Consider the following 21,363-nt stretch of genomic DNA (forward strand, 5'->3'; position numbering starts at 1 on the left):
CATCTGCCCCTGAGCCGGCAGGTTGGGTCTTTTGAGCCCTGGGGCTGGAACGGGGATCTTGATTGCTAGGAGGAAAGTGCTGGGAGGTGGGAGCCACGTGGCTCGGGGCCAAGCGAGGGGAGCCGGGGAGGTCAGGAGACCCCTTGCTCCTACAGACGGGTGTCCCCCGGACCTCCCTGGCACCGTGTGCTGCTTTGGTGAAGGAGAGCACTGGGGCAGACGCTCTTCTCTGAAATGCCGTGCTTCCTGCAGCCGCACACCGCCGTGTGTTGGGGTCTCTGCCTGTGTTCTGTGGCTCTTCGTGGGGGCTCGTCTGAAGGCTGGGCTTTACCAGGGAGCCCCCCTTCCGCGGGCAGAGCTCGGAGCCAGGGTGCGGGACGCCCAGGGCTGTACTTTCTCTGCCCGTCAGCTCTGCTCAGGCTCTGGGCCTCGTCCTGTGGGTCTGCTCAGAGGAGGAAGAAGCTTCAGTGTCTGAGCCACACACGGGGCCTTCCCGGGCCCGGTGGTCCTGCGTCTGTCTCTGTGCTCCGGCCCCTGGTCCGCGGGTGCACTTTGTTTTTCTGGAGAGAGGGCTCCTCTCCAGAGCCGCCGTTTGCAGTGCTGTTGTGAAGTCAGGCTTTGCCACCTCTGGAAGACCAGCCTCCCCAAAGGTCAAGGGCAATGGGGGAAACAGTGGAGCAGGAGACAGGCAGAGAGACACTGCTGTCTCAGAGGGACTGGGTCCTGCCTTCCAGCGACTAGAATGGTCTCCTGCCCACCTCTCTGCGGCTGGCTGAGGGTCAGGGGTTTTTCTCTTCCCCCCTTGCAGGACGTGCAGAACAAGTTGAAGGAATCTGCTCAGTGCGTGGGAGATGAGTTCATGAACTGCAAGCTGGCGGCTCGGGCCAAGGTACTTACCTGATTCTGGTGCTCACTCCCCCCAGAGCAGCAGCAGGGCTCACAGTTAAGTCAGTTCTCTGAGTGCCAGACGTCATTCTGAGATGTGTCGTGTGTTTTCCTCACCTGATCCTTGTTTCAGTTGATCTGAAGCACAGTGGGTGCCAGGCCCATTTTACAGATGGGGAAATGGAGGCTGCCGTTGGCTGAGGTCCCAGATGTCTCGGCAGCTGAGCCTGTGTGTGACTCAGCTCCCTCTGACCACAGCGCCCGGCCGCAGGCCCTCGAACCGTATCCCCGGGCATTCCGTGACTCAGATGGACATGCTCTTGGTCGTCTGCTCTTTGGAAAGAAGGGAATTGATGGTTGCACTGGTTTACTTTTAAATTTAGTTATTCCTTTTCTCAAAAGGATGACAGTAGCTATTTGGTAGCTTTTTTCATGATTCTTTCTTAAGCCACTTCTCCAGACATTATCTTCATTTTATTCCCTAAACTTTTTGTTTTCCAAGCACTGCGTAGTTAATATTAGTTAGTGTTAATGGGTAGTTAATGTTAAAATTGGTGAGAAATTAGTCTTGGGGAATAAATGAGGGAACCTGGAGGCCTGCCTGGTGCAGTCAGGAAGCACGCTCGTCGTGTTGGGCCTGAGGACTGTTTTTTGCGGTGGGCACGTGGCGCTGGCTTCTGTTTTCCTTTTGGATGAGAGGGGAGGTCCGGGGTGGGTTCCTGGGCTGGCTGCTGGGTGACCTGGGCCTGGGGTCTGGGCTTGGCCACCTGCTCGGCGGACGGGGCTGCTTCCTCTCCCGTCACTCATCTCCTGGACAGTTGTCCTGTCTGGTGATGACCGTCCCCGCCTCCCACCCCGTCAGGACTTCCTCCCGGCCGACATCCAGACGCAGTTCGCCATGAGCCGGGAGCTGATTCGAAACATCTACAACAGCTTTCACAAGCTCCGCGATCGGGCCGAGCGGATGGTGTCGCGGGCCATCGACAACGCTGCTGACCTTCTCATATTCGGGAAGGAGCTGAGGCAGGTGCCCTGGTGGGCTCCTCGGGGTCGCTTTTGTGGGGAGGGGCCTTAGACTTGGGTGGCAGGCTTGGAGGAGCAAGTGCGTTTACTGTGATGACCCTCATTCCGACCTGTTCACCCCAAGAGGGAAGGAAAGGGCTGGGGAGACGGGACATCATACTCAGGAGAAAGATCAATGGTGGAGAGTGTGGGCAGAACGTCCGGTCCTAGACGTAGGCTCCCTCCCCTCCGTCCCCCTCTGTTGTCCGGATCAGACCTGAGAAGAGGCCACCCCGGGGCTGGTCACGCTCCGTCTCCTCTGGAGGAGGGGCCAGGCCTCCAGCCAGCGCTGCCCCTCGTGGCTCTCCCCGGAACTGCGTGCCTCCAGCCTGGGTCTTAGTGACGTGGTTCAGCCACCTTTCTCACAGACGCCCTGGGCGCCTGCTCTTTGAGCAGTGGGGGTCTGGGTTAGGAGATGTGCAGGGCGCCCGGGGGGGCGGGGGGGGGGGCGTGGTGTCAGGAAGTGGGGTGTTGGGCTGGCTGCCCGCCCGGCTTCCGGGCCTGCGTGTCTCTTCCCGAGTGTCTCCTCTTCCCTCAGCGCTCTGGGGTCTGACACGACCCCGCTCCCCTCCTGGGCCTCACTGAACAGCGGCACGTGGGGGTCCCTCAAACAGGCGCTGAAAGGCCTGTCGGTGGAGTTCGCGCTGCTGGCTGACAAGGCTGCGCAGCAGGTGAGTGGGCTTGGCCCCCAGGCGCCTGTCCCCAAGGACACCTGAGCCGTGGTGCGCGGGGCGTCTCCTGCGGGGGACGTCAGGGCTGTGAGTCCTGCGTGGGGGCACCACGGCTGTCCAGTCGGCTCTGCACGTCCCTGTCTGTCCCGGGTGGCTTCCGGAGGTCTCCACGCTCTTGAGACTTGCTGATGCCGGGGACACACTGGGTCCTGGTCCCGGAGAGCCGACTTTGCTGAGACTGTGAGGTCTGCCCTGACCTTGAAGCTGTAACCTTGCACTTGCCAGGGCGCCTTGAGTGCACAGGCAGCCCCTGTTTTGCTCTCCTGGTCAGGTAGCATTCGGCCACTTGATAACTGATCAGAGCAACCGGGCTCCCAGCACCCCAGGGGCCCCACCCAGGTCTCACCCTGGACACCCAGTTAACCTCAAGAAACACTTCTGTTCTGCGGGCAGTGTTACTTGTATAATAGAAGTCTGCAGAGAATCTTGTTGCTGGGGACTAATTTTCAGTCAGAGGGAAAAGAGAAGTCCATCTGGGTGCTCTTAGGCTATAAAACTGTTACTTAAGTTTAGGGGTGAGAGCGTGCTTCCTGGCTCTTGTGGAAATGGGCTTTAGGCTGCTGGTGGGCGGTTTTAAATGCACTGAAATGCTGTCCCTGTGGAGGCCTTGCTGCCCGGCAGAGGCCCGAAGCTCCTTAGTAGTGAGTCAGCGATGGGCAGATGCGGGGGTTTTCAGGCTCCAGATGCATGCTCAGCGGCCCACATGGCTCTGAGTGTCGGAACGGGAATCTAACCGTGTTTCTGGTGTGGAAGGTCCTGGGTTTTCTTCCTCCGCGGTCGCCCTGCCCGTGGGTTCTCTTTGGAAACTGAGTGACGGGCGATGTCCGCGTCTCCTGGAGTTGGCGCTGGGCTGGCCCATCTCTGGGTCTGAGGGGGAACGGAGAGCGTGGCGTCAGAGGGCTGGCAGGGTATAGACGGGGCGAGCCCAGGCAGCCTGCTCTGCGCCGGCCCGAGTCTCAACGCAGGGACCTCACCCCGCACTGGTCCCCAGGTCCTTTCTCCACGATTAGAAACGAGAGGGCTGGACCAGCTGGGGACAGCTTTTCGTTTAAGCTTCGACCCTCTACTGAGAGCTCAGTCTGTAAAACCTGCGAGGGAAGCTGGGATGCAGGCCCTGGCCCACAGCCCCCATGGGACAGGTGACCTGGGAGGGGGTGCACACGGCAGGTTGGAGCGCCTGACTCAGGGTCTCCTCTGACCCGGAAGTGGATGCGGTGTCTGCCCCGAGGAGAGGGGGTGTGTGGCCTCTGACGGGGTGCGGTTTGTAGTTTGCCTCTGAGCTTCTCTCGGGTTCCTCACACAGGCCGTCATGTCTGCACAGGTGCAGTTTCCTGAACATTCCTGTGTCTTTGGTGGTTTCTATGTTGGAATAAAATCAGTACAGTGTTAACTATATTAGATTGGAGAAATGGCACATCAGGACTGTCACCGTCAGGGCCAGGGTTCCATCTCATGCTTGCTGTGCAAGTGAAGACCTTGGAGGGCTCGTTCTCAATTCTGTTTTAATGTGTCCTGGTTTTATTCTCCCCACACCAGCTGGGAGGCCTGATAACTGTGTCCCAGCCAGATAGGTGAGACTCACGGGGGGGTTTCTTCTGCAGTGACCGTTTTTTTTTAAAGGCATGTGTGCTGGTGGTTTAGGGTCTTGCAAAGCATCGGGAACAGAACTGGGACTTGGTAGTGACTGTTGCGTGTAGGAGGCACCCCCGCCACACACCCGGGGAGGAGCCTCCATTCTCCGTGTCCCCTGCCAGTCAGGGGGGCAGGGCACCTGTGTGGCCGAGCCCACAGCCTCGGCTCGACTCCGGCCATGTGCTCGGGTGGTGTTGGCCCACCCGCCCCGTGTTTTCTAGGGCAAACAGGAGGAGAACGATGTGGTGGAGAAGCTGAACCTCTTCCTGGACTTGCTGCAATCCTACAAAGTGAGTCTCGCAGCTGCTTGAAAAGATGCTGTGACCTTTCAAGGGCGTGGCTCTGGGGGGTGGGGCAAGAGCCTGAGGTCAGGGCTGCGGAGGGTGGAGGGGTCTCCTGCAGGCTGCCCCCGGGGGGTGTGGCTCCAATGTGCAGACAGGCAGGAGGAGGTTGCTGGAAGTCAGACTTCAGCTCGGGGCTGGGGCGCCTTGCTGATCTTTGGTGGTGGGTTGACTCCCTATGCGGCCTCGGTGCTGACCTCAGGGTGCTGCGCTGGCCCTGGTGGGGAAGGTTCTAGAAAGGAATCCTGGGGCGGCGGCCTGTGATTCCACGGCTCCTGTTCCCACAAGGCCTCTGACCAGCTGATCCTGGGGCCCCAGGGAGATGCCGGAGCATCTTCCTTCGGGAGCCTGTCTGGTCTTGCTGCTGGCGGCATGCCAGCTTTCTGGGGACGGTCAGTTCATGGTGTGCGGTCTGGAGCCGGCCTGGCGTGCATGCATCCCCGTGGGTCCTGGGCTGTGCTGATTTGCACCATGAGCCCCTCGCAGCTCGGCCCTGGGCGGCTCCCCTGGCCTGTCCCTCCCGCGACTACTGAGCGTGCAGAGTGGGGTGCAGGTGGGTGTCTGAGGGGGAGAGGCCCCACTGGAGGCCGGAGCCCTGACTGCCCCCGCCCCCAGGACCTGTGCGAGCGGCACGAGAAAGGCGTGCTGCACAAGCACCAGCGGGCGCTGCACAAATACAGCCTGATGAAGAGGCAGATGATGAGCGCCGCCGCGCAGAGCCGCGAGCCCGAGTCCGTGGAGCAGCTGGAGTCCCGCATCGTGGAGGTGCGTCTGCGCCGGGTGGGGGCGGGCTGGCGGGGCTTCTCCGCCCTGCCGGCCGGGCCCGCCGTCCTCCCTGCCGTTCTGTGTGTGTGTGTTGGGGGGCTCCGTGAGCTGCCGGGACCCTGACGCCTGTGCCTCAGTGACGGGTGCTGTGACCCAGGGGCGGGGCCCGGGAGGGGCCCGCTGTGCCGGGCCGGGCGCCAGGGCCTTTCTGCTCTGCAGCAGGAGAACGTGATCCAGACCATGGAGCTCCGCAACCACTTCTCGCTGTACTGCCTGCACCAGGAGACGCAGCTGGTCCACGTCTACCTGCCACTCACCTCCCACATCCTCGGGGCCTTTGTCAACTCTCAGATCCAAGGGCACAAGGAGGTGGGTCCGGGCCGGCGGGCACCCTCCTTCCTGAAGCAGCTGCCCGGCTGACCTTGACGAGTGACCTGGGCGGGTGGCGGGCGCCAGGACCTGACACGGCTTTTGGATTCTGCGGTCTCCTGGTAGCTGGGGAGACCGTGAGGCTGTCCTCGTGGTTGGGGGGCGTGGGATGGGGGGGACGGGGTCCCCGACCTGAGGAGGAGCTGCAGGGAAGGTCAGCGGCGGGGCGCACAGATCCCGGGACAAGAGCAGAGAGGTGGGGTGTCGGTGTGAGGGGCTGGGGGGCCGAGCCTGTGAGGGGACCCCGCAGCCTGAGGCAGCCTGGCCCGCGCTGTCTGCAGCAGGTTCTCGGCTTTCTCAGCACATTGGCGCTCACGGCGGCCCAAGGCCAGAGTCCGCCCACCTGTCCTGGTTGTCAGCGCGTGGCTTCGGGCAGGCTCTTGGCGGTGGTCTGCGTGTCCTGTGACCAGCACAGAGCTTCCTTTGCATGTTTCCTGTAGTTCCTGGTGCCCCTGGACTTTGCTGGGGTGCCTGCCTGGGGCGCCCTCGGGCACAGTTCGGGAACTGCACATGCGGCTGAGGCGGCAGCAGGGCGCTCGGATGGGGGCAGGGCTGCACGGTGGTTAGCGCTCACAGGCGGGTCCAGGGGCTGCTGGGCGACAGGCAGAAGGCGGGCACGTCGCTTGCCGCAGCACTGTTTTTCCTCCATGGGCGACTTGGTCCCCCGTCTCCAAACTCGGCGGTGGACTCACTGCACATGCCCCGGGCCGCCCTGCTCTCAGCAGCCCCTGAGCCGTTCTGCCCCGGTGCCCATCTCAGACGGCCCCTCGCCACCCGGCTCCCCTCCTGCCCGTGCCGACGGCCCCGCTCCTGCAGGCCGCCGCAGGGCCTGGGAGCCACGGCGGCGCCCGGCTCGTGCCTTGTTTCTGCCTTCCTGTGGTGGACGCTGTTGCGGCCTCGCTGCAGAGCCTTTGGCGGGAGCGACCCAGTGCTGAAGTTCCCTAAAGTCCCTCGCGGGGCGTCCTGGCGCGTCTGTCCATGCGCAGGGCAGAGGGAGCAGCCCCTGTGGCCCCTGGCGGTGGGGGGACTGCAGGGCAGGGGTGGGAAGCCACTCTGGGGTCGGGGACGCAGGGGTGCCTGTGCTGCGTGTCCGCCAGCTGCCCCTCAGCTGGCCCACCCCCTCTTCCCGCAGATGAGCAAGGTGTGGAACGACCTGCAGCCCAAGCTTCGCTGCCTCTTCGTGGGACCGCCTGGCGCCCCGACCCCCCCGCGGCCCCCCCAGGACGGCCTGTCTGCTCACTAGTGCCCGGGGGCTCGGGGACAGCTCGGCGCCCTCACTAAAACCTCTTTCGGAACGGTGTGTCCCTGTTTGATTCCCTCAGTCGGTGCCCGCCCCCACCCCGAGCACCTGCGTGTCGGGCTGACGCCCCCTGTGGCGGGGCCGGGGGTCCAGGTAGCCGTGGCTCCCCTCCCTCTCGGGGAGCAAGGCCGGGGCCGCCTGGGGTGTGCGCGGTGGCCGGCACCACTCCTGGCGGTGGGAGTGGGTCAATCCCGGGAGCGGGCTCCCCCACGTGCCCCGGGGAGCACCCTGGAGGGTGTGCCTGCCTGCATGCTCGCATCTGCGTGCCCGCCGGGCTGGGGCGGGGAGACAGAGGGACCGCGGCGTCTGGAGGCCCGGGAGCTGGCGCCTCCGCCGTGGGTCTGTCCATGTTCAGACGGCTGCTGTCCCGCCTTGGGCGGGCCAAGGCTGGCCGCGCAGCGGGCCTGGGCGTGTCTGCTGGTGACCTCTCCTCTTCAGAGCAATGGGACCCCCTTCCAGCCTCCCTTCCGCTGGCTCCGGCCGGGCGTCTGAGCCCAGTGGGGTTGCATCCGCCTGGGGCCAGGTGTTTCTGCTCTGGACCCTTGACGTGGAAGCCAGGCCTGGAACCCGTCTGCCCCCAAGCCCTCACGGCTCTCTGCTCGGGGGTGAGGGGGAGGTTGGAGCAGGGTGACTGCAGGGGAGGGATCCTGAGGGTTTCTCGGGAACACATGCCTGGTTTGGGGTCTGCCCTCCGTCTGAGGTCCACATGCAGAGCCTGGAGGCTCTGGGGGATGGGCAGGCGTCCCCGACGAGTTGACGCACGTCTGATGCAGGATGCAGCGTGTCCCGCCCCGGCCTGGGCCCGCCACACGTGGGTCCTGCCAGTGCCCCCAGAGCAGCCTTGGTGTGAGCCGATGGCCCCGAGACCCTGGGCCAGCAGCACAGGTTGGGGGGGGCATCTCCCCACACGGGTCACCGGGCGAGTTCTGGCACCAAAGATTTGAGATGCTGTTACAGGGTGACTGCTCCTGGAGGACTGGCTCCCACGTGGACACGGGGAGCACGCACTTCTTTAGGGGCTGCGGGGGTGGGGGGGCGCTTTGTAGTCTGCATCCTCCTCACCCCAGGAGAGGCGGCGTCAGGAGGCTGGGGGTGATGGGGGCATGCTGTGTCCCCCTGCCGGCGGCTGGGGACGAAGGCACCTTTTCCCTGGAACCCCCGCCTCCCTCCCCACCCCGGGCTGCTGGATGCGGGCTTTCTGATCAGTGTTTGCTGGGGGGGGAGCCAGGAGAGGCTGCTGCTGGGTGGGGGTCCCCACACCCTCTGCGTCCTTCCTGCTCCCAGGCTTCCCTCGCCCCCAGGGAGAGCCTGGCCGTGCCTGGGAAAGGACAGCGGCTCTGTGACCCGGTGGGAGCCCCGGCCCCTCCAGGGCCTGGGTGGACTAAGCGTGGCCGCGCGGGGTGTGCCCTCAGGCCACGTCCCTACAGCCTGTGTCCGGCGAGCTCGGTGGGACTCGGCCACGGCCTAGTCGCCGGGCGAAGCCGTGGAGGGAGACGCGGCCAGGGCTCGGCCGCCGGAGCTCAGGGCAGCCCTGCATCTGAGGCCTTTTCTCTTGCTTTGTGCGAGTCCGTTTATGTATGAAGCACTTTATGAGGCTGCAGGAGTCAATGACCACCACATCCAATTAACTGGAATTGTTTACAAATGAGCTACATTCCGAGATTTTTATCAATGAACTTACATGAACAACTATCATTAAACATATTTATAAAACCTGCGTCAGGCTGTCTGTGTGTGACAGATTGATGACCCTCCCGCGCCCCCCAGGGGTCTGAAGCCAGGATGGGAACAGCCTGCCTTGGGGGCGGGAGGGCGACCAGCTGATGGCAGATGAGACTGGGGCGTGAGCCCTGGGCGCTGACCGCCCCTCGGCTTCCCCTTATCTGGGGGGGGGAGGTGGGAGGAGACGGCCCCTGGCACACCCTGGGACCCCGCACACATCCCCGCGGGCCTCCCATGCCAGCCGGCCCCTTGCCCTTTGGGCCCGTGTCTCTGCCTGTCCTTGTCTGACGATGCAGGTCACAGCCTGGCACGTCTGGAGGATTCCCGAGGACAGACTGGGTGGGTCACAGTGAGGCCTGGTGGGAAGTGTCGAAAAAGAGTTTTATTTGCCTTTCCGTCCAGCCCTGCTCCAGACAGACTGGAGGCCAGGGTGCGGCCAGGCAGGGGTCTCAGGGTCTGAAGGGCTGAGCCAGTGCCGCCCTAGACGGCGTCCACCTCACGGAGTGTGTAGTCCAGGATGGTGTCCTGCCCCTGGAACCTGAAGTGGCCACGGAACTTCTTCCTCTGAAGCAGCAGCGGGAACCAGTAGCTGTCGTCCGGCCACATGTCCCTGAAGGGGATCTGGTCCAGCCGGAACCACTGCGGGCGCATCTCTGCAGGGGACGAAGAGGCAGTCACCGACACCAGCCTGGATCTCAGACTGACTTTCTGCGAGGGATTCAGTGAGTTGCTCCGTGCGAGGGGCTTGGCATCCTGTGTTATTTCACCCGGGGGGACGGGGCTTTTCACAGCGGGGGGGGGGGGGGGGGGGGGGGGGGGCTGCCTCTCCCACTCTGCACTCACCATCGCTCTCCACGGGCGTGCCCTGGACGCTGTCCGTGTAGAAGACGTGCACGTCCATCAGCTCGGGGTCACCTGTGAACTCAAACGTGATCTGGCCCACCTTGTGCAGCGTGTCCACGGTCAGACCACTCTCCTCCTGCAGCTCCCTGTGGACAGACGGGCAGATGGGAGGCGACAGTTAAATCGAGGCGCCTGTGTCCACGAGGAACCAGAGTGGAGATGGGTGGGTGGAGGCGTGGAGAGTGCATGTGTGTGGCCAAGGGGTCGGGTTTAGGACTGCTGTCTCGGGCGCCCAGATGCGCCCCCCACCCGCCGAACACCCGGGGGCACCGAGGGGCAGCCCTGGCCTGGCCCCGCGTGGCCGCTTGGTGGTCCCACTTGGGGGAGGACCACGCTAGAGCCGGGAGCCCCCACCCACCCACTCAGCTCCTCATGCAGCCGCCGGGCCCTGAGCCAAAGCCTTCCTGCCCAGAGTCCCGCTCTGGCCCGCCCTGCTCGGAGCTCTGCATCAGCCCGCAGGTTCCTCTCGCCTCGTTCCCAGAGGAGGGGTGGTTTTACCTCTTTTCACCAAGCAGACATCCCTGCCCTCTCGGGCCTCATCCGAACTTGATCGCAGGGGAGGAGCTTCGGGCCCTCCTCGCTGTGCCATCCTTCTCAGGACCCCAGTTCTCTCCCCGCCCCCTACCTATGCTGGGAGGAGGGGCCGGGGGCTGGTTGCCCCACCTGAGCTCACAAGCTAGCTGATTCAGGAGGAAACGAGCATGCCCCCCTAAACACGAGTGCCTGTTTAACAACACATCCCCAAGCCGTGTATATGCTGTAGGCAGTTCAGCGCACACACATGGCCTGGTAGCCCAGCGAGAACCCTCGTGACCACTGGCGTCTTCCCTCCGGGCCTCTGTCCTCCGTGTGCCCCTCTGAAAGCTGCAAGCAGCACCTGTACCTGGGACCTGTGCTTCTCACACCACGCTGGGGAGCAGCGTTCTACGCCTGCAGGAGTCCAACCAGTTTCTCTGCCGTGGTGTATCAGAGGACAAGCACCCCACCTGCGCATCGCGAAACCTTCCTGCCTAGCGCCCTCAGGCACGCCCTCTGCCCCAGCCCCTCCCTTGGCCTGCTTCTCATCCGGGGCAGCACTTTCTGGAGGGTCTGCTGTGGGCTCTGGGGGCCCCACGAGCCCTGCAGCCGTGAAGCTCAGTGCCTGTGTCTCCTGTTAGCGACTCTCACTTCCCCACTGCTCTGAATTTATTTCTGTGGCTGTAAAACTGTTCTAATTATGTCTGACCTTTTAGAGCTGTAGGTTATAAAAAGGTCTCTTTAAGCTCTGATCTCGGAGTTCTGTTAGGAACACAGTGCATAATTACTTTCTGTGCCCACAACTAGGAGTCAGGGAAACCAGTGTGTTCATTAAACACGCACGTTGGGTTAAACGGTCTTATTTAAACAGTCGCCGTCCTGAGCCTAGACTCTGCCCTAACTTCCCCGTGAGGCCGGGAGAGGAACTGGGTCCACCTGCTGCTATTCAGCATGGCCCGAGTGATGTTCCGAAAGCTGGAACATACTCACTGTGATGATTAAAACTAGACACGACCTAAAAAAATGAGCGTGTTTTTGCTAGTGGGGGTGCAAATGGCTCCCCAATTAGACGTAATAGAAGCACTGAGCAGGGCAGCAGGCTGGCGGAGCTTGTTTTTAAAAACATCACCGACTGATTCACTGTTTTGACTAATTTGGGTTCATCTTCCCCGAGTCCATGGCGGGGCATGAAATATCAGTCATCTGCTCAGTATCAGACCGTTTCAGGCCTGGATAATGAGGCAGCCGGAGATGATACTGTTCCAGTTCTGCTAACGTGTCTGATTCCATTTCTGGGATGTTCCTCAGATGGCGGCAGGGAATAGGATGAGTGACACTTCAAACCAAGCCGTGGACAGCCGAGCGCCCTGGTGGGAGCGGGGCGGAGGCGTGGGACCCTGTGGTCCGGAGCCCGCTGCGGAGCTTGGGGGCCCACCTGCTCTTCCTCCTCCAGCCTGGCCTGCGGGAGTTCTCTGAAAACCACACTCTGCATCCTCACCAGCTCTGGGAACGCTGGCCAGGATGGTGGGCCTGCTTCACACCCAGAGCCCGAACCTGGCTGCAAGGCGCCGCCAGCCCCCAAGTGCCAGCAACCGCCCCTCCCCCCCCCCCACCAGGAGGAGAATGCATCTTCCTTGGGGCTCAAGTGGCCCCCCCCCCCAAGTATGTCCTGCACACAGGAAGACAGAGCCAGCCCCACATGCCACCTGGGTCTGCAGGCGAGTGAGGAGTGCACAGTAACCCAGCCCCTGAAGTGGGGCCCACCCCGGGACCCCAAAGGGCAGGGCACCTGACACCAAGGCTGCCGACACCTTGCCCGTCAGAGCGGGGCTGCCACTGAGGGGCAGCTGCACGCACGGGCCAGGAAAGGAGCCAGAGCTGCCCCAGCGGCCGAGCCTCTCTCGGACACGGGGACGTGCCGCCCGTCTGACCGCCCCCCTGCGGGGGCTCCGCAGTCCTTTGTCAGGGCGGGTCCTGACACGGGGGGCAGGGATGGGAAGGAGGCGTTGGGCCAGACTCTGTGGGCTCAATGGATGACACAGGGTGATGAATTTATCCCCATGAGCCTGAGGGGCAAGAAGGCAAAAAGGCTGAAGTCTGGAGGGCTGTGTGACCTCGGGCCTGCTCCGTGTCTCTGGGCTTCAGTTCTTGCCCATGGGAATGTAATTGGTGTCCAAGAAGAACGGAGACCGTGAGTGAAAGGTCCCAGATACGATCATCATCAGCTCCCCTGAACCAATGAAGAAGCCCCTTGGCTAGAAAGAGGAAACCATGACTTTTCCACCCAAACCACCACCACACAGCAGCAAGCCAAGGTGTACTCGGCCTGGACCGCGTGCCAGGCCCCGTTCAGTCCTCACGCTTATTTTCTCACTAAATCCTCACAACAATCCGAAGAGGTGGTGGTGGTGGTGGTGGTTTAGCTGCTAAGTTGTGTATGACTCTTGTGACCCCATGAACTTTAGCCCGCCAGGCTCTTTTGTCCATGGGATTCTCCAGGCAAGAATACTGGAGTGGGTTGCCGTTTCCTTCTCCAGGGAATATTCCTGACCCAGGAATGGAACTCAGGTCTCCTGCATTGTAGGCGGTCTCCTGCACTGCAGGTGGATTCTTTGCTGACTGAGGCACAGGGAAGCCAAGAGGGAGCAGATGCTGTTATTACCCCCACTTTGCAGATAAAGAAACTGAGGCTCAAGGGTCCAGCCTGTGCCCCGGGTCACATGGCTCTGAGTGGTCAGGGGTCTGGCTCTACAGCCTGAGTCCTTGGCCCCTGTGGAGGCTGACTCTGCAGTCAGGCCTGCCCCTCCCCTCACCTCTTGGCCCCATCCTCCACGGTCTCTCCTTCTTGAACTTTGCCCCCGAAGCCGTTCCACCGGCCGGCCCCGAAGCCTCGTTTCTTCATGCCCAGGAGGACTCGCTGAGGCTGCAGCACCAGGACCAACGTGTAGAGCCTTGAGCTGCGCATGGTGCCCTTGGGTTCTGTGAGGAAGGCGAGGGGCTGGGTCAGCTTGATTCGGGTGTGGACAGGGTGTGGATGCAAGCATGGGCATTTTGGTGGCCAGGTGGACTGGAAACGTGTCCTGGAGAGCAGGGAGAGGTGACGTCCCAGTTCTGCCCGATGTGGCAGATTTTCTGGGGTAGATGGAGACCTGGCCCCCAGACCCAGCGGCATCAGCCCTGGGCCCTTTGCTTGCTGGGGTGATGCTGGTCAGCCAATGGCCAGGTCGACTCTGCCTCTCTCCTTAGTGCAGGGCTGTTCTTGCTCTTGCGTCCACGTCTAAGACCACCTGGCATGAAATGAACCATGCTTTTTACCCAGTGGTTCTTGCGTCTGGCTTTTGGTCTTGGCCTTTTCATTATGGGGCCTTCTGGTTACTGGGTTCTGGTTTCTGCCTCTCTGCAGCAGCAGACCCCCAGATTGCCAAGAAATGTACAGCTCTGATCGTGGAGAGCCCACCCATTGAGGCCTGGTCGGTTTCCCCTGCTCTGACAGGTTTTCATGTTCTGCTCACAACCACTGCTGCTCTGGGAGCTGGTGCTCAGGGCCTGGAACGCCGCTCCTGCCTGAATGTGTGTGTGTGTGTGGTCCAGAGAAAGACCCTGCAGGGTACGTCTGGTCACTGCTGGAGACATGCTGGAGGTCCAGGACCGTGGTCCCTGTCCACCCATCCTCATCCTGGTCTGGGGCCCACACTGGACGAGATGCAGGATTCGGGACCAGGGGTGCTCCTGGGAAGTTACGGTGTCCGAGAACAGGGACTGAGGCCTAGGTCCCGGTGCTGGCGGCCAGTTGTGCAGAAGTGGGTCTCTGGGTCCCGCTTCCCTTTAACCTGTGGACTTTGTCATGTTGCTGACCTGTTAAGGCGCAAAGCCGTGACTTCCTAAATTAGTTAGGAATCTCAGCTGTCAGTTATTAGGCACGGATCATATACTTTCCAAAACGCATCCCACTTAACAGACCCAACAACCCTGTGAGCTGAGACTTGGCTTCTGTTTTCAGCCAAGGAAACTGAAGCTCAGAAAAGCTAAGTCTGACAGAAAATCAAACTCCAGAGCCAGTACCGAACTCTGGGTCTACCTGCTGTTGAAGTCCAGTTGGCCACAGCTCTTGGCACTACCGTCAGGCGGGTCCCCAGGGTGCCCACTTGACGTCAGGGGCCAGGCGGCCCCTTTCTCAGCAGGGTGTCCTCAGAACGGGATCACCGGTCCACTGAGGCCCGTGACTAGGGTTTAAAGAGACTACACGCCGCCGAGTGCCAGGCTCGGCTCCTGTATCTGGCCGCCCGTGTAGGGCCTCCAGCTGCCCTTCGGCGGGTCCCAGGCCCATCTCCGGCGGCCGCATGCCCTGCTCACCTGTGCTCTCGCACCCGCAATCACCCAGGTCCCGGCACTGCGCGCGCCTTTCGAACCCACGCGCCGCTTCCGGGGGCGTGGCCTCGGGCCGGAAGTGAGGCTGGCACTTCCGGTGGCGGCTGCGGGAGCTGGTCCGAGTCCATGGCCGGGTGAGCGGTGAGGCGGCTGAGGTGGGCGGTCGGTGGGCGCGGCGGCTGGCGATCAGTGGGAATTAATGGAGCACCTACTGCGTGTGTGCGGGAGGCGGAGTAGCCAGACGCCAGCCCCATTTTTCGGGTCCGAAAAGGGGCTCAGAACTTACCTCGTTCTGGCCCGGAAAGGGGTCGGGTCAGCCCCAGCGAGGTGACTGGAGCGGACCGGCCGTGCTCGGACCGTCCAGGGCTCCCGAGGAGCGACGGCGGGCGGAGAGCTGGAGGCCTTTAGGGAGAGGAGGGGGCGCTGCTGCTGGAGGTGTCGCAGGCCTGAAGCCTGTGTCACGGAAACGAGAGCCCCGTGTGGCTGGACCCTGGTCATGGGATGGGGCTGGCGGTCAGCTGCCCACTCAGGTGGACCCGGGGTGTGCAACTCCCCTCTCCACCGCTTCGCTGACGGTTGGTTAACTCGGCGCCCAGGACCGCTGTGCCCTCTTTCCCGGAGGCTCCTTACGCCTTTTGAAGGCAGCAGTTCAAAAGTATTGTCTCCAGATCTTTGTCAACATGTTTTCATTCTGAGGGGAACTTTGCCTGGGAGCCATGGGACTAATAATAGTGGTTTTTTTTTTTTTTCTTCAGAAGAAAAGAATGTAGATACTTTGTAGGGTTGTTCTGAGAGTTAAATAAAGTGAAGTGTAGATAACCCATGGCATTCGATAAACTTAAAAGCCCCACTTTCCAAAGAGGCTTGAAAATTGCCCTTCTGAGTTATACACAGGGCAAGTTCAATTTTATTAAGAAATGTGACAGGTTGGTCAGACCCTGTGCTGCCTGCCCAAGCCGTGGAAGTAAGTAAGGCAAAGGACCTGTCCTCCTGTGTTTTTTTTTTAAATCTCTTAAAGCCCAATGAAAATTTGTATCCTGTGAGAAAGAATGTTCCTTTCATGAAATTTATCAGTGTTTTCAACCAGTACTGGGAAAACTTTGGTTGATACAAAGTGACTATCATTACCGTTTGAGATTTTCTTGTTAAGAAAACTTTGGGAGAGAAAAACATCTTTTGACTACAGAGGAGAGGCCTGCTGGATTAATTTGCTCAGGCTCCTGCAAGCAGGCACCCCAGGATGGGTGACTGAAAGAGCAGAAATTTACTGGCTGAGTGTCTGGAATCTGGAAAACTGAAATCAAGTTGTCAGCAGGATCAGTCTCTGAAGCCTCTCCCCTTGACTTACAGACGGCCGTCGTCTCCCTGTGTCTTCATGTGGTCTTTGTCCTGTGTGTGTCTGTGTCTTGATTTCTTCATATAAGGACACCAGTATTGGATAGAGCCCACCCATTTACCATTTAAGATAGTGGTAAAGAACCCGCCTGCCAGTGCAGGAGACATAAGAAATGTGAGTTCGGGGAGGGTGTAAAAAAAAAAAAAAAGAAATCCGAGTTCAATCCCTGGGTTGGGAAGATCCCCTGGAGAAGGAAATGGTGACACACTCCAGTATTCTGCCTGGAGATTCCCATGAGCAGAGAACCCTGACAGGCTACAGTCCATAGGGTTGCAGAGAGTCGGACACGACTAAAGTGTCTTAGCGCGCACACACACACACACGACTTTATTTTACCTTAATTGCTTCATTAAAGACCAGTCACATCTTGAGGTGCTGGGAGTTAGGACTTTCTCATAGAGACTTTGGGCTTCCTATGTGGTGCTAGTGGTAAGGAATCCACTTGCCAGTTCTGGAGACATAAGAGACAGGGTTGGATCCCTGGGTTGGGAAGATCCCCTGGAAATGGCAGGAAGGAAATGGCGACCCACTCCAGCACTCCTGCCTGGAAAACCCCATGGACAGAGGAGCCTGGTGGGCTGCAGTCCGTGGGGTCTTGGAGCTGGACGTGATTGAGCACACGCAGACTCGGGGGGTGTGGTTCAGCCCACAAAACCTTTCCGCTGCAGCCTTGGCAAGTCGCCTCTTCCACTTGGGCCATGGTGACCCATCTCTGAACATGTGCGGGTTGAACCTGGGGCCCCACCGGCCTATGGGATGTCAACCTGCTTGCTCCCTTTTCCTCACCAGGTCCTTGAAACTGGTGTGGGCTTCCCTTCAGCGTCAAAGGTTCCACACCACTGGGAGTTGCTACAAGGGCAGGACTGGCGCTGAGCACCTGTGGCTGACGCGGCATTTGAGGGACCCATTTGTGAAAGCTGCGAAGGTGGAAAGTTACCGGTGTCGAAGCGCCTTCAAGCTCCTGGAAATGAACGAGAGGCACCAGATCCTACGGCCTGGCCTCCGGGTGTTAGACTGTGGGGCCGCTCCTGGCGCGTGGAGCCAGGTGGCTGTGCAGAGAGTCAACGCTGCGGGCACAGGTGGGGCCTCCGCACTGTCTCAGGGGCCTTCCGACCACTGTGGTTTGGACGCAGGCTGGCCGCCCTCTTCAGGGCACACAGAACAGCCAAGTCGCCTTGTGAAAGCACATGCTTCTGCGTGCTGGTTTAGTAGGAATGATACAAACAACACTGACATTTTCAAAATGAAAGAGGGAGGTAGAAAGGGGGAGTGAAGGTGAAAATCACCTGTGACCACACCATAGTAGCATGTAGGCCGACACGCTAGTGTGTGTCCTGGGCCTGTGCTGCTGATGTGTGGCCTCAGCAACGAAATCAGACAGCCGTCTGTAAGTCAAGTCTCTTTCCTCAGCAAAGAAATCGCAGAGTGATTTCTTTTTGCTTGCTGATATTTCGACATCTTCCCTTGACAGGACAACTGAATCAACCTGGGGGTTTCCTGGAGTTGCTCCTGGGACTGCCCAGGGAGCCCTCGTGGCTCTGGATTCTCCACTTTGGCCCAGCTCGAGAGACTTAGTTCTTATCTCATCTATATTTGGGGGTTTTAACTAAGATCATATATATAAAAAAGTTGCCTCTGACTAATAAATCAACTAAGTATCCATACAAGGTAGAAAATGATGCCATCCATTTAAACAGCTGCATACTATCCCAGATAATGATTATACTGTTGGTATTTAGCCAGTTTCCTCATCATGGGCATCAAGATTGCCTTTGAGTCTTTTGTAGGTGAGCAGTGCTGAGGTAACAATCCTTACCACTTGTATTTCCTACTGTAACTTCTGAGGCTACCACCTGCACGAGCAGGTCACAGAAATCTCTCCCATACACCTTAGAATGGGTGTGTGTGCCCATCTTCCTGATGAGAAAATGGAGATCTACAGGAGTTTAGTGACCTGCAGAACCAGGCATGCCACTCCCTGGGTTTTGTCATCAGTCTCTTTAATGTGGGTAGGATGCCTCACGGGGGTTTAGAACAGTTTAAAAACATTTGTTACAAGCTCAGTAGTTGTTTATCATTCAAGTGAATGAATCTGTGTCAAAAACTTCAGTTCATTTTCCCACCACTGAGTCTATCCACAGACTTCCTAATGACTGATGTTAGAGGGTCCTGTCCCCCTGATTGCTCTTCAGGAGAAGCAGGAAAACAGCTAAGTTTAACCTGTAGGAAGATGTGGGAGAAGCAGAGACTGGGTGCATAAAATGCCTTGGGTTCTTTTACTCCCAAAAGAAGTTGCAAAAATGCAACCAAAGCCATTTGCTTTTATTTATTTATTTTTTGTCATTTGCTTTTAGAAGGCACTTCCTGGGGCTACTGTACGTGGGACGTTAAAGGAACGAGCACAAATGCGTAAAATGGGAGGAGAGCTGTCCCACTCTCCAGGGCTGAAAGAGTTTTCGCCTTTGAAAAATGAGGCACCCTGCAGAACAGCTGGACTTCTCATCTTTAGATAAAGATCAAATACCCTGCCCCTCACCCGCAGAGCAGCCTTTTTACTAAGCAGAGCAAGCTTTGAGTCTGTGACTGTTCCTTCATGGATCCACCCTGGTGTGTAGGGAGTGGTGCTGGGAGGGGCTGGGGGGAGGTGGAGGGGGGCGGCAGTGGCCTTGCAGGCAGGAAATCCCCTTTCAGGTGATGGAAACTGACATCTTTTTATTTCACAGCTGGTAGCACTCAGACATGGGCAGGGTATCAGTTTTTTACCTTATTTAGCATCTGTCCACTTTCCCTGTTTATTGGCTTGTTTCTAATAGTTTCTACATTGAAAGAAATTGGGTTAAACTGCAGAATGGATTTGTTGATTTAATCCAGAGGCACTTTATATAATAATATGCCCTTCTCTGTTTTAGTTTATCAAAAAGACTCCTCAGAGATAAGAACCCTTTTAAGGGAGAGAAAGGCTCAGAGAGTGAAATGGAGTCAGAGGTGGAGTATCAAGGCCAGGATGTGGCCCCATGTCTGCCTGTCCCCTGGGACAGTCAGGTTGCCTCTCCCAGCCTCAGTTTCCTCAGATGTAGAGGGAAGACCACCACTCCCCGCCCGCCACATGTTTTTCTAGGAGGAAAACCCTGTGTCCCCATTTTTGCACATTAGTTCTTTTTCTTGGTCCTGACTTATATATATATATATATATTTTTTTTTTTTTTTCTTTAGCCTGTGCCATGTGGGATCTTATTCCCCAACTAGGGATCAAATCTGTGCCCCCTGCATTTGAGGCACACACTCTTAACCGTTGGACTGCTAGAGAAAGTCCTCTTTATCTCTGTTTTATTATTTTGTTACATTTACTTTTTGTGGGATGATTTCGGGGTGTCAATGAGTAAGTACCTTCACCATTTCTTCCTTAGACCCCAGTGCTCCTGTTGGCTTTGTGCTTGGGGTAGATCTTCTCCACATATTCCCCCTGGAAGGAGCAACGTTTCTGTGCCCTGCTGATGTGACTGACCCTAGAACCTTCCGGAAAATCCAAGAGCTGCTTCCTGGTGGGAGAGCAGACGTGATCCTGAGTGACATGGCACCCAACGCCACAGGGATCCGTGGCCTCGACCACGACAGGCTGATTAGCTTGTGCTTGTCCCTTCTGGACATGGTCCCAGATGTCCTGCACCCCAGGGGGACATTCCTCTGTAAAACCTGGGCTGGAAGTCAGAGCCATCGGTTGCAGAAGAGACTGACTGAGGAATTCCAGAACGCAAGGACTGTAAAGCCCGAGGCCAGCAGGAAAGAATCATCAGAGGTGTACCTCCTGGCCACACAGTACCGAGGGAAGCCGGGAGGTCTGAAGGGCTGAGCGCTTGCTCTGCTGTTTGGCTCTTTCTCACTGCAGATGTAGCTTGAGCTCTGTCCTGAAGTGTGGCTGGGGAGATCCGAGCTGGATCTAGGATGCAGCAGGCAGGACAGATGGGGGAACTTTTTTTAAGAACTATATTCAGTGTTCACGATATATGATGATATAAAAAAATGGTCGCTATAACAGTATATTATCTAGGGTGAAACGGATAACCAGCTCAGGTTGGGTACATGAGACAAGTGCTCGGGCCTGGTGCACTGGGAAGACCCAGAGGGATCGGGTGGAGAGGGAGGTGGGAGGGGGGACTGGGATGGGGAGTACATGTAAATCCATGGCTAATTCATATCAATGTACAACAAAAACTACTGTAATGATGTAATTAGCCTCCAACTAAAAAAAAAAAAAAAAAATGGTCGCTATAACATGATTTGTGAAGAGTTACCATGAGAAAGAGAAAGATAAACGGATGAAAAGACTGGGGTGCCTAAAAACACTGAGGCAGAGAAACACATAGACAGCTTTATGGAATTTTCTCAGCACCGTTAGTATGTTACAGGAGAAGTGGCTTCCATCATTGCTGCAAAACGATCCCCAGGTTTCCAGGTGTTATTTTGGCTATACAGTGTAATGTAGAAAAATCTGAACCTTCAGTCAGGGTTTGTTTCCATCTTTGTGGTGAATGATCTGAAAATACTTCAAGCAGTGAGAGCTCCCTAAGGAAGACATTTGGTATGAATTATGTACGGGGCGGGGACGGGGGGCAGTGTGAAACTGGAAATGTTTCTATAACATGCCAGGCTCCAGAAACTTAAAGGTAATAACCAAAGCAAGCAGACACACGGTGTGTTTATTTCCTTTTACTCTCTTCCAGGAACTCAAGGCTATAAAATAACATAAGAGTGTAATATTTTCTGGAATTTCCATACTTTAAAAAAAATTGATTTCTTTTGAAATCATTTTCTGGAGGAGTGCTCATCCCTTAAGCGTATATTGACTGTGATGATGATTAAATCTTGTCGACAGAAAACAAACACACAACCTAAAAAGCTGGGAGTTATTTTTATTTGGCAGATAAAATTGGGGACTTAAGCCTGGGACACAGTATCTCAGGTAACTCTGAGGGACTGCCCCAAAAAGGTAAGAGGAGCAGCTGGAGTATATAGGAGTTTTCGGAACAAAGACCAGCTGCTTGGAACAGCAAAAGATTTCTGGTTAATAAAAAACTAGATGTCTCCAAGAATTGAATGGTTTCCTATGTGTGGGAAGATGCAGGAGTCTCAGGCTCACTGAAATTCTTCCTTTGATGTGTACCTCAGCTGCCTGGGCCAGTGTGCTGGGCTTTCTCACCCTGAGTCTCCTCAGGGTGCTCTGTCGGGGCTGGAGGTGGGGTGGCGGATGGTGGCAGCTGCAAAGTCTGATGATTTGGTGGCCGGCATTAGGTTTTGGGGCTTCCCTGGTGGCTC

The 21,363-nt window shown here is 58.0% G+C and overlaps 3 protein-coding genes across 10 annotated transcripts in view; 2 read left to right on the forward strand and 1 right to left on the reverse strand.

The window, feature by feature from the left end:
• Window positions 1–8,862, forward strand: part of SNX8 (sorting nexin 8) — a 40,319-nt gene extending 31,457 nt beyond the window's left edge. For 2 of the 7 annotated variants that reach the window (XM_020892391.2, XM_020892413.2), the window contains 7 exons: window positions 809–889; window positions 1,748–1,908; window positions 2,486–2,618; window positions 4,532–4,600; window positions 5,267–5,416; window positions 5,636–5,785; window positions 6,978–8,862. In XM_020892391.2, coding sequence (XP_020748050.2) covers window positions 809–889; window positions 1,748–1,908; window positions 2,486–2,618; window positions 4,532–4,600; window positions 5,267–5,416; window positions 5,636–5,785; window positions 6,978–7,088 — 855 coding nt within the window. In that variant the 3' untranslated portion in view covers window positions 7,089–8,862. Of the gene's footprint in view, window positions 1–808; window positions 890–1,747; window positions 1,909–2,485; window positions 2,619–4,531; window positions 4,601–5,266; window positions 5,417–5,635; window positions 5,786–6,126; window positions 6,623–6,977 lie in introns of those variants that run through there. The other 5 variants (XM_070460549.1, XM_070460548.1, XM_070460547.1 and 2 more) reach the window with 5 other exon arrangements.
• A 365-nt stretch (window positions 8,863–9,227) lies between these two features.
• On the reverse strand, window positions 9,228–14,716 carry NUDT1 (nudix hydrolase 1). The gene is made up of 4 exons (XM_070460554.1): window positions 14,640–14,716; window positions 13,100–13,265; window positions 9,711–9,856; window positions 9,228–9,520 (listed from the first exon to the last, which is right to left on the reverse strand). Exons 2-4 carry the CDS (start codon window positions 13,249–13,251, stop codon window positions 9,348–9,350), a joined length of 471 nt encoding a protein of 156 aa, XP_070316655.1. The 5' UTR covers window positions 13,252–13,265; window positions 14,640–14,716; the 3' UTR covers window positions 9,228–9,347.
• A 10-nt stretch (window positions 14,717–14,726) lies between these two features.
• Window positions 14,727–20,730, forward strand: MRM2 (mitochondrial rRNA methyltransferase 2). Of its 2 annotated transcripts, none has more exons than XM_020892448.2 (3): window positions 14,727–14,788; window positions 16,840–17,129; window positions 19,458–20,730. In XM_020892448.2, the coding sequence occupies exons 1-3, from the start codon at window positions 14,781–14,783 to the stop codon at window positions 19,898–19,900; spliced, it is 741 nt and encodes a 246-aa protein (XP_020748107.1). In that variant the 5' UTR covers window positions 14,727–14,780; the 3' UTR covers window positions 19,901–20,730. The 2 variants fall into 2 exon arrangements, with proteins under 2 accessions (XP_020748107.1, XP_070316653.1); XM_070460552.1 differs by lacking the exon at window positions 14,727–14,788 and adding an exon at window positions 14,880–16,164.
• Window positions 20,731–21,363: the final 633 nt, after the last annotated feature.

Source organism: Odocoileus virginianus, chromosome 33 (genome assembly GCF_023699985.2).
Source record: "Odocoileus virginianus isolate 20LAN1187 ecotype Illinois chromosome 33, Ovbor_1.2, whole genome shotgun sequence".
Lineage (NCBI taxonomy): Eukaryota > Metazoa > Chordata > Mammalia > Artiodactyla > Cervidae > Odocoileus > Odocoileus virginianus.

Excerpts from the sequence above, each read along its gene's own strand:
- NUDT1 (XM_070460554.1), bottom strand. The coding sequence starts at position 13,251 with ATGCGCAGCTCAAGGCTCTACACGTTGGTCCTGGTGCTGCAGCCTCAG. Across the intron at positions 9,857-13,099 it reads GTGGAGGATGGGGCCAAGAG|GGAGCTGCAGGAGGAGAGTG; the intron begins GTGAGGGGAGGG and ends GTCTGTCCACAG. Across the intron at positions 9,521-9,710 it reads CACGCCCGTGGAGAGCGATG|AGATGCGCCCGCAGTGGTTC; the intron begins GTGAGTGCAGAG and ends CGTCCCCTGCAG.
- MRM2 (XM_020892448.2), top strand. Across the intron at positions 17,130-19,457 it reads AGTCAACGCTGCGGGCACAG|ACCCCAGTGCTCCTGTTGGC; the intron begins GTGGGGCCTCCG and ends TTTCTTCCTTAG.